Source organism: Rhagoletis zephyria, unplaced genomic scaffold (genome assembly GCF_001687245.7).
Source record: "Rhagoletis zephyria isolate East Lansing unplaced genomic scaffold, Rhagoletis_zephyria_1.1 Rzeph_scaffold_01096, whole genome shotgun sequence".
Lineage (NCBI taxonomy): Eukaryota > Metazoa > Arthropoda > Insecta > Diptera > Tephritidae > Rhagoletis > Rhagoletis zephyria.
Genome location: NW_016158180.1, coordinates 22412 through 33981, shown reverse-complemented (window position 1 = coordinate 33981; position 11570 = coordinate 22412). Strand labels below are relative to the sequence as shown.

The window sequence follows — 11570 nt, the reverse complement described above, 5'->3', positions numbered from 1 at the left end:
TACGCTGGAACGAATGGTACATATCTCGAGCGTATATGCACTATGTATACATAATAATGATTGAAATTTACAAAATAAAAATTTTTATTACATAGAAGCGTGGCAACCCTGATCGAAAATATTTTCTGACCAAAGTTCTCAACAATACCTTTCATTTTATAACCATATTACGTTGTTTTAGGTAAATTGTGCAGAATCGAAAATAAGTAGCAACCTTACACTATTATCCTAAGGGATAACATTTCGTATATAGGGAAAGCATTATTTAAGAACATTCTCTTGGTACCCATATATATATAGTCATATTTTACCTCTTTTTCTAAACAAAAAATTAAATAAATATGTGAATCAAAATGTGTGGCAACCCTATTAAAAATATTTTTGAGTTAGGGATCTTTAAAATACCTTCCTTTTGATACCCATATTAGGATATTTTAATTAATTTGTAACTAATTTCGAATGGGTGGCAACCTTATACGAGTCTTTTCGGAGATAGTGCCTATTCAGATAGCCTAGAATCCAAAATATTATTTGTGTACAAAATTTCATCAAAATCGTTAGAGCCGTTTCCGAGAACCCTATGGATATATATATCTTACTTCTTACTAATATTATAAGTGTGAAAGTTTGTATGTTTGGATGTTTGGGAAATCATCACGCGGAAACGATTGAACGGATTTGCATCAAATTTGGTACGCGGATAGCTTATGGGGCATATTGGTTAATAGGCTACTTTTTTTAAGAGTTACCACCTGTTAAAAAAGTTTAATTTATTTGATATGCGGGAACGACTGAATGGATTTGCATGAAAATTTGCACACAGATAGCTTATGACCTAGATTGGAAAATAGGCTACTTTTCTTAAGAGTTGCCACCTGTTAAAAAAGTCGCATGAAATTAATACGCGGAAACGACTGAATGGATTGGCATGAAATTTTGCAAGCAGATAGCTTATGACCTACAGTGGAAAATAGGCAAAATTTTTGGAAGAGTTGCCACCTGTTAAAAAAGTTTAATTAAATTAATACGCGGAAACGACTAAACGGATTTGCGTGAAATTTTGCACACATATAGCTTATGACCTAGGTTAGAAAGTAGGCTACTTTTTTAAGAGTTGCCACCTGTTAGAAATTTTGAATTTAATTAATACGCGGAAATGAGTGAACTGATTTGCATGGAAGTTTTCACACGGATAGCTTATGAGCTAGGTTGAAAAATAGGCTACCTTTTTTAAGAGTTACCACCTACTAAAAAAGTTTAATTAAATTAATACGCGTAAATGACTGAACTGATTTGCATGAAGGTTTACACACAGATAGCTTACGACATAGACTGGAAAATAGGATACTTTTTTAAGAATTTCCACCTGTTTGAAAATGAAATTTTGCTCAAAGATGGTTTATGACCGGACTGAAAAATAGGCTACTTCCTTAACCGGGTTTCCGATCAGAACGAAATTTAGTACGCTTACAAGGGATTTCCGAAGGATGGTCTTAGACTGAAAGTAAGTCCGATAACCCAAGGCCCCTCCCATACAAATTGGAATTTTCATATTACATACATATCTCTGGAAGTATTTGTGAGAGAGAACTGAAGCTTGGTATAGTGATATGTATGTGAAATCAATGTTGGCATTAATCGATTGATATTTTAATTAGTTAGTTAATTCGATTAAATTCAATCTGATTACAGTTAATCATGATTAATTTTAATCCGACTAAACAGTTAATCGTAACCGCGATTAAAAAATTAATTTTTAATCATTAACTCTTAATTTGATCAAGTAGGTTTGGTGACTAATTAAGTTATGCTGGAATTTCCCTGTGCACACAAAGCAAGTTAATCCGGTATGGCTAAGTCGGGTTTCCTCATCAATCTAAGCAATTTGGTGTGCATTTTCATTAAGATATATACCAGCAAACGTTTTACAAACTAGGTTTGTAAAAGTTCCCAGTTTATGTATTACTAATAACAATAATTATTATTTTTTTATGTTACGTGCTTTTTATAAGCGTAAAACACAAAATAATTACTATAACTGGTGTTTGGTTTCAAACTCGGACAAAGTAGACAAATTAATCAGATTTTATTTTTAATTGGATTAGCGATTAATGTTTTAAATTAATTAAACGTAATCGCAGCCAGCGATTAACGATTAAAAAAATGTTATCATTAATCGTACAGTTGATTACGACTAATTAATTTTAATCGTCAAACGCGATTAACATTTTAATCGTTAATTTCTAATCGTTAATCAGATTAACAGTTTGCCAACACTGTGAGAAATCATGTTCATATTCACGGAGAAAAATTGACGTTTTTGGAAAAGAGGCGTAGCACCTCCCATACTGACTGAAAGTTTCATATTGCATATCTCTTCAAATGTTTGGGGTAAAGCACTCAAGCTTGGTATGGAAATACATATGTATGTATGTATGAGAAAAATGAGAGTTATTGGAAAAGGTGGTGTGGCAACTCCCATGCAAATTGATTTTTCTATGCTGCATATCTCTGGAGGTGTTTATTGCAGAGGACTGGAACTTGGCACCGAGATGTGTATACAAAATTAATTCCATACTCATGGAGAAGAATTTGCGTTATTCGAAAAGGAGACATGGTTCCTGCCGTACAAATTTACTGTTTTATACTGCTTATCTCTAGAGGTGTTCATGGTAGAGTACTGGGACTTGGTACTGGGATATGTAAAATCAATTCTAAATTCATGGAAGAAGATTAGGGTTATAAGAAAAAGGCGCGTGGCACTTCCAGTACAAATTTACTTTTTCTTGCCACATATCGCTGGAAGTGTTTGTGGAAGAATACTGGAACTTGGTATGGAGTTGTGTATACAAAATGTATCAATTGCTCATGGAAAAAATGTGAGTTATTAAAAAAGGGGCATGTCGCCTCCCATACATACTAAAAACTTCTTAATACATATCTCTGGAAGGATAGAAAATCACTCGAAGTATTTTAAATTTGTTATGGAGATTTATTTTATAAGTGCCGTACTGACAGAATAAATTTCATTAAATGGAAAAGGGAGAGCCGGGTTCGGCCTTATAATCTAAAGCTCTCTTGGGGCATTTGCTACAGTAATGAGAAGTGGTATTTTATCAAGGCCAGGTTACTAAATTTGAGTTGGAAATATTAGAACTCGCCGTGGCACCTCCAAGAAGGTTACACGTTCACGCGTCGTATACCTGGAAACATTTTAAGGTAAACTTAGAGGGATTGATATCTTTCGTATGCCTAGCGCGCACCTTAACTCGCTTAAAAATAAAATCGCACAGAAATAAAATCTAACATCATTAAATTATTTTTCATATTTGTATAAAAGCGCGGGGTGAAACCCGCGGGTATAAGCTAGTATATATATATATATACAAGAATTGCTCGTTTAATGTAATCAGATTTCCAGAAATCCGAAAACTGCGATATTTTAGTAACTACTGAAGATAATTCACTCAAAATTGATATTTACAATAATTTTCACACGAAAAATAAGAATACTATAAATTTTTGGAAAATGGGCTTAGCCACGCCCACTTATGGTTACATGTTTTGTTTTCACTATTACTGTAAAACCCGCTTAAGTACCCCCGGCTTAAGTACCTAACCCGCTTAAGTTCCCAACATTTTTGGGCATTGTGAATTTTTTATTGTATTCTGAAGGAAATCCCTCTTTTAAGTACCTCCCCGCTTATGTACCCCACCCGCCTAAGTAATTACATTTTTCGTACCCCATTTACCATTTTACTTATAATTTTCCACTTTTAAGCGCTTTTCTTAACTTTCTTCAAACATTTACATATTTTGAAATTCAGTGGCAGCGCTACACACCTTCTCTTAAAAATCACAATCTCACATTCTTAAAAATCAACGGTAATTTTTAGCCACTTGAACCTTGCGCGTTATTACACTAAATGGGTTACAAAACTGTATACTCATAAAAAATTTTAACACTTTTTTTTTTTTTTTACTGTACTCTTTGCCAGTACACACTTCATTTTGCTTTGTAATGTCTCAATAATTGTTTGAAACGATGCAGAAATATAAACACACAAATATTATAATTGTTATTTGGTTTTTCGTACGCTCACAATCCCAGCCTAACCTAATATTCGTCGAATTTATTTTTCTCAGAGATTGGCAAACGATGCTGATTTTGTGACTTTAAAAGCTCAGTTATTCTAGACTTAACTTAATTTAACTTACCGTAAGAAATCATCAATGATTACTCAACACGTCAACTTAAGCCAAGAGCGGAAATATTTTGTTTTTGTATTTTCTTTTTCAGCTGTTTAACAGTTCGCCGCCTTAAATGCCACATCAAAAAAATTCATGCAAACAAGAATGTTTGCTTTCATTTATTTTTAAGAAATAGAAAAACGAGAGTCAGGCAAGCCTGATTCTCTCACCGCTCTCAATTTCTATAAGAGCGTAACTTAAGAACCTAAAATCGACAGGTTCTTAGGTTTCTTACGGTAAGTTAANCAGGTTCTTCGGTTTCTTACGGTAAGTTAAGTTTTAACTAACCGCCAACACAGTTTCTCATATAACAGGTTGGCCAAAATATTAAGTTAAGTTACGGAAATTAAGTCTAGACTAACTGGGCTTTAAGCCTGCTCACATTAAAAACGGGGGATGAACGAACACCAGAGCATAGGGTAAAGTGCTTGCAAATACAGCCACCACAAGTGAACGATACTTATAAAAGCTCAGTTAGACTAGACTTAATTTCCTTAACTTAATTTAACTTAATATTTTGGCCAACCTGTTATATGAAAATCTGTGTTGGCGGTTAGTTAAAACTTAACTTAACGTAGGAAACTTAAGAACCTGTAGGTTTTAGATTCTTAAGTTACGGCCTTACATAAATTGAGAACGGTGAGAGAATCGGTTTTGCCATATGTTCATTTTTGTATTTCTTTACAATAAATGAACGCAAAACATTTTGTTTGCATGAATTTTTTTGATGTGGCATCCCTGGCGGCGAACTGCCAAACAGCTGAGAAGAAAAATATAAATCAAAACAAAACATTTGCAAATTCAAATTGTTGCGATAGATGACGAAAAACTGATTCAGCTCGTATCCACCAACAGGGAGCTTTTTGACAAATCCTGCGCTGGATATAAGTTGTTGGAGCGAAAAAATGATATATGGAGGCACATAGCAAAGGAGATGGACAGTATAGGTAAGTGGAACTGTGACGGATTGTAGGGCTTTGTGGTTATGGACTTTCTTTTGCAGATGAACAGTGTTCGCGAAGGTGGTTGGCATTGAGGGAAAGGTACGCCAGGGAGATACGACGACTCAATGCTCCATCTGGAAGTGGAGCATCGGCCGAAAAAGTTTGGCCATTAATGGACTCGCTACAGTTTTTAAAAAAGCATATAATTCCACGGAGGTAAGCGTTTTAAATATGGTATAAGATGGTAGTAAGATGCATATTTAATGCAAAAAATCATAATTGCAGGTGTAGAACGAGCAAAAACCTTATCGATTCCTTGCCGCCATCGCCGCAGGATCTTAGTCCATCGCCATCAATTTTGGAGCAAAGTGCGCAGCATTTATCATCATCACCTATTACGGTTCCAGAGTTGTGTCAAAGCGATTTATCGCCCTCCCCGTCAGGCTCCATGTCAGCAAATCGTAAGCGGGTAAAAAAAGAGGGGCAACGAACACGATATGGACAAGTTATTCTATGAGAGTGGAGATGTTCAAGCAGGCGTGCACAACTCCTGAAGCGGCAGGTGAAAACGACGTTGTTGATAACTTCACAAAGATGATGCAGGCATCAACCAAGCAGATGGGCGCTACAAAGCAAACCATTGCTATGGAGCGCTTGGCCGTTGTGATGGCGCTGCAGAGGGAGACGGAGCCATAATTCTTTTTAAGAATGTAATGTATTGCACGATAAAAACATTACAAGGTCAAATCATTGAGTGGCAGTCTGACGTTTGCCAGCAATATAATTTTAAAATTCGAACTCAAGCTCACACACACATTTTCATTTTTAATCTCAAACAACAATTGTGAACAATTTAATTTACTTATTTTCAATTTTATATGATTTTAAAATGTTTGTAAAAGTCAGAAAAAATTAATGATTTTACCTTCTAATGTTTTTAACAGTGGCGGACACAGGTAGGGGAAATTGGGGAAATTTTTTAATTCATGGAAAAAGTGTGTCAAATTTCACTTGAGTTTGAAATTTTAGCTGTGTGTTAAGCTCGATGTATTATGTTATTTAAGTAGGTCTATCAGTTTTTCGAATTCACTGAATTTTCAAAATTTTGAAATTATGCACTTAATTTTCAATTTTTACTTTTTTGTTATATTTTCAAATTGGTATTATTTTACACAGTTGAAAGTCACAGCAAAATTCAAAATTTTGAATTTTATAATGTTATTAAACTTCTTTAGATTTCTTATTTTTAGGATAATTTCCAAAATTTTGGGAATTTTATTTATCCTAAAATCCATCCTAAAATGTAAAAATGTGAAACATCACAAATTGTCGAAAAATTCTTATGTTCATGTACTTGTGTGTAAAAAATAGAAAATTCTTAGAATTCTAAAAGATATTAACATTTTTGAAAAATTCCAGAATTGTTCCACTTTTCTGGACTTGTATTTTTGTATTGATATAACAAAGTTTGAGAATTTCAATTTTTTTTTTAAATTTTGAAAACATCAACGTCCAAAAAATTTTTTAATCTTCAAGAATTACGAAAATTTTTTAAATTTTTAAAAACGACGAAATATGAAAATGCTTTCAACATTCGAAAACTTTTAATTTCGTTTGATCAATTTTGTATATGCGACACTTTTACTTAGAAAAAATTTGTTAGAATTCCTACAATTCTCAAAATTTTTGATTTTGAATTTTCCAGAAATCTATTATTCATCATTATATTGAATTATTGGGGTTTACTAAAATTTCTCAAATTCACAGTTTTGAAAGTTAAGAAAATTTTGGAATTCCCCTCAAGTTATTAAAAAGGGGAAACTTCAAGAAAGTAAAAACTAACAAAACTCTAAAAATTTTAAATTGCGGTGATTTTTAAATTTATGTACACGATATATGTTGAAGCATAGTTCCAATCACGATGACAATGCCATTTAATGTATAAATGAATTCCCCATATGGTCCAGGGGTCTTGATTCAAAGGCGGTAAAAAAATAGTAAGATTTATGGCTAACAGAGCGTAATTTGCCAAAGAACGTAAAACCACTATAAAATGGTTAAACCTGCCGGCGATAGTGTAGCAAAGCTATTTGTGGCAAATCCTAAATATCAACCTGGTCTTGATATGAACCTCGTTCTAGGAATTAGAAGACTCCAGATGTCGCCCCGCCAGAAGCAGTTAAATATTGCGCCTAAATATATGCCATGCTACAGCGGAAATGGACGACACACCATGTCTTTAAATAAAATTAACTGCTGTTATATGTACATATGTATGTTTATACAAAACGTAAGCAAACAACATTTTGCTTGCCAAGTCTTCTGTTCTCTTTCATTGCAAGTTGAATTATTTTAATATCAATCGCAAAATTTTTTAAATAAAATAAAATAACACTTTTTAATATACAACGCTTTTATAAATGGACTAAAAATTATAAAATAAAATAATGTAAAAAAGATATTTTTTAAAAAAAAGCTTTTATTTAACCTGTACAATCAAAGAAATAACATGAAGTAGTGTAACAAAAGATTTTTTAGCAAGAAAGTTTTGTCAAAACTGCACTAAAATGAATAAAATAAAATAAGTTAAGGTCTCGTTAAAGTTACTAAAAGCCATTTAGTGAAAGGAGTTATTCAAACTCTAATGAAAATTACTAACAATTTGTACTAATTTACTTCGTTTTTAAAAAAGCTTGTCGGCGAATTCAGCGTACATGCATAATTGGTTAGGTATGTATGTATATGTATGTATGCAGATATTTAAATGCCGGTTTTCTATTCGCGCGACAAGCTTTTTTAAAAACGAAGTAAATTAGTACAATTTGTTAGTAATTTTCATTAGAGTTTGAATAACTCCTTTCACTAAATGGCTTTTAGTAACTTTAACGAGACCTTAACTTATTTTACTTTATTCATTTTAGTGCAGTTTTGACAAAACTTTCTTGCCAAAAAAATATTTTGTTACACTACTTCATGTTATTCCTTTGATTGTACAGGTTAAATAAAAGCTTGTTTTTAAAAAATATTTTTTTACATTATTTTATTAAGTAATTGGTTGAATAACACAAAAAATAGTGTTAGTGGATATTATCCCTGCAGGGAAACCGTGGACTAGCGAATCAAATTTCTAGTTCCGTACTAGGTCTTTATTGCCAAAAAGGAACTAGTCCGATAGGAACTAGATCCCCACCAGTCCAAAATCGGCGAAAAGTGGTACTTTTAAGAAACTAATTTTTTCCGTTTTTTTCACTACAAATCTATATCTAAAGTGACGAATTTAAAATGGTTCGGAACTTTAGAAAAAGGGATGCAGAACGAACTAGATCCTATTTGTCGAATTTAGAACTATTTCGGAACTATCGAATAAGAGATGCAGCGGGGGGCTTGTTTACTTTACATAGATATGTGTTCGGCGGCTTTTTCGTTCAAATACGCTTCTATGCTGTACTTCGCAGATGCTATTTCATAGTTTGGTAATACAAAACAAAGCTTTGTGTTAACATATTAACATCTTGGGGCCGTCTGGAATCTAACCAATAACAGCGAGCACCTCTGCAAAGTCAGCTACAGCAAGGTATGTAAACGTACATTTCTTACAATCATTCAAACAAATTTAATTTCAAATTGAAAAAACATTTCTTTGAAAATAATGTAAAATCGCACACGGAAGAACCGAAAAGATTGAAAAACCATGATACTTTTTTCTTTCGTCTGTCGGTTTTAGAACTGGTTCGGAACTATAGAATTTAGGACTAGTTCGGAACTATCGAAAAAGGGATGCAGCGGGGGGCAATTGACACTTCCTAGGACATCGCCATGTTAAATTCGCCAGTTGCTTGCATGCAAAAGAGATTTATCGCGAACCAGTACTGAGCAGGGTTCGAAAACAAACGAAACATTTCAAGAATGATTCGTCCAAAGATACAAAACTTTGCGATCAATTCGAATCGTTTTGTACATGAGCAAAACCAAAACCAGTACCTTTGCAAAGCAAAAGGGTGCAAACAAAACGATTTCTGTTTCGTTCCTTGACGAGCATAGGTAGATCGTTTCAAACGATTCGTTTTCTTACAGATGAAGAGCGTATACCAGCTATTCCCTTGTGTATGCTTCGTACATATGCAATGTGTGTTTGTATTCATGTATGTACGCAAAGTATGTACATATGTATGTATAGTATACAAAACGCAACAATGAGAGTAATTGCAAAACCAAATACCATAAAAATCAATCAGGAATTGAAACATGCAACTTCTTAGTTTTTTATGCTGTTAGTTAGTTAGCAGTTAGTTCGAAAACGTTAAGAATTAAGAACAAATCATGCCGCGTCCTAAAAATTAAATATTGCGAGGGTTTTTTCAATTAAAGGAAAATAACACATTTGTTTGCGAAAATGGAGACTGCAAAGCGGTCTTAAGTTAACGTGCCGGCAATTTGCAGCGGCACTTAAAAACTTTTCACCCTACCCTTAACGAAAGCTATGTTCAGAAAAAATTTGGTATAGCTTTAAATAAAATAAAAGGGAACACAGTAAAGTTTACATGTACAGTGAATAAGGAAAGTTTGGAAAAAGCTATAGTAGAGTGGTTCACTAAAAATGGCAGACCTCTTCATATGACTGAAGATCGTCCTTTCAAGTTTATTACGAAACAGATTTTCGACGCAGTAAACTTCAAATTAAATGAACATAACATAGTAGAACAAATTTTAGAATTTTCCTCAAATTTGAAGAAAGAAATTAGCAATGAACTAAGTGGAAGACTATTATATTTAAAAATTGATCCAGCAACTAGACTATCCGTTAGTGTTCTAATGTGTGTTAGAAGTACTTAAATCAAGTAACATTAAACAGAGGCTAGAAGGTTTAAGAATGATAGTCAAAAAATTTAAAACACAGACATATCTGAATCTTTTAAAAACCAGTGGTTTCAAAATACCAATTTTAGACTGCGTAACTCGCTGGAATTCTACATATCTTATGCAAGAAAGATTGGTAGAGCTAAAGGAGTTAATCAGTTTGATTAAGGGCAAATTTCACAATGCGTAGTTAACTCAGAATCGGGAGTTAACTACAGAATTTTGTACTGAAAATCTCTAGTTAACTGTCGATTCTGAGTTAACTACGCACTGTGAAATTGGCCCTAAAAGTGATCATCAATTTTTCGATGTCAGTGACGAAAACTGGAACTTGATTGCCGACTTTTTAAATGTGTTCAAAGTTATTTATACAACGTCAAAAAACTTTCAGTCAGAAAATCTTATGTATGTATGTGATCTGTACATTCAAATTATTAACATTACACTGCAATTGCAGAATCTTCCGTGCACTAAATTCAGTTTTGCTTTAATAGAAGCTGTAAATAGGCGGAAACTTATGCTATTAGACAATGACTTATTTGCAATTAAAGTTAATTAAAGTTTCAATAACAACCGAGCAAGTTGTCAATGCAAAAAACTGTATTAAAGAATTGCATGCGCGACTTTCATCCTTAAAAGGTACATACATTTTAAATTTCAACAGAATTCAACAATAGTGTGTATCAGAATTACACGCCACTCACATATTGACACGTTTTTTTTAAGTTATTTTTTTTTATTGAAGGGGCTAAAGAATACTGTTGATACCTTTGTTATATGTAGTTGAATTGAATGGGCTACAAAACTGCATACCGAAATGTTTCTAAGAAATCTAATTAGAAAGCTTGAAATTTTTACGAAAGTTTGTGGACTTTTTTTTTAAATATTGCAAAGTCTTAAATTTCGATTTATACTGTTTTGATTAAAGAATAAACTATATTTTAATAAAAAATAATCAAAATGAAATAATAAAAAATTTATAGGGAGATTTTTCAATATTTGGGTTGCGTGTTATTGTTATACACACTATATATAATTTGTTTTCTTACCAGGAACTGATGCAAGTATTTCAACTCCATCGTCAACAGAAAGTTCGAGTATAGAATTAGTAGCATCGTCGCCGTCGGTACTGAACACCATAGAGGATGCTCTTGAAGCATACCTTAAGAATTTTGATAAGCCTACCTACAGAGAGCAACCCATAATTAAAGATATTGAAAACGATCTTCTAATTTATGAGCAGCAATGTAGGTTAGGAATCAATGAAAACGTAATCGAATTTTGGGGTAAGAAGGAAAATTCCCTGACAACGATAGCGTATATTGTGTTGGCAATCCCGTGTAAACAAGTAAGCGTAGAGCGATTATTTTCGGCTCTTAAATATATATCATCAGATCAGGGGAATAAACTGTCATCGACAAATTTAGAGCATATTTTGTTAGTAAGGGTTAACGGTGTATTTAATTATGATGATTGAAACAAACATACATACTAAAAAACGTTCAAAGAATGTTTGAA

At 33.1% G+C, this 11570-nt stretch overlaps 1 protein-coding gene across 1 annotated transcript; it reads left to right on the top strand.

Annotated features, from left to right (window-relative positions):
- Positions 1-5064: 5064 nt before the first annotated feature.
- Positions 5065-5937, top strand: LOC108362765 (uncharacterized). The gene is made up of 3 exons (XM_017615902.1): positions 5065-5198; positions 5255-5411; positions 5481-5937. Exons 1-3 carry the CDS (start codon positions 5186-5188, stop codon positions 5710-5712), a joined length of 402 nt encoding a protein of 133 aa, XP_017471391.1. The 5' UTR covers positions 5065-5185; the 3' UTR covers positions 5713-5937.
- Positions 5938-11570: the final 5633 nt, after the last annotated feature.

What these genes read in the sequence shown, in the direction of transcription:
- LOC108362765 (XM_017615902.1), top strand. An exon ending in AAGCATATAATTCCACGGAG is followed by an intron (nt 5,412 to 5,480) that starts GTAAGCGTTTTA and finishes TCATAATTGCAG; the next exon opens with GTGTAGAACGAGCAAAAACC.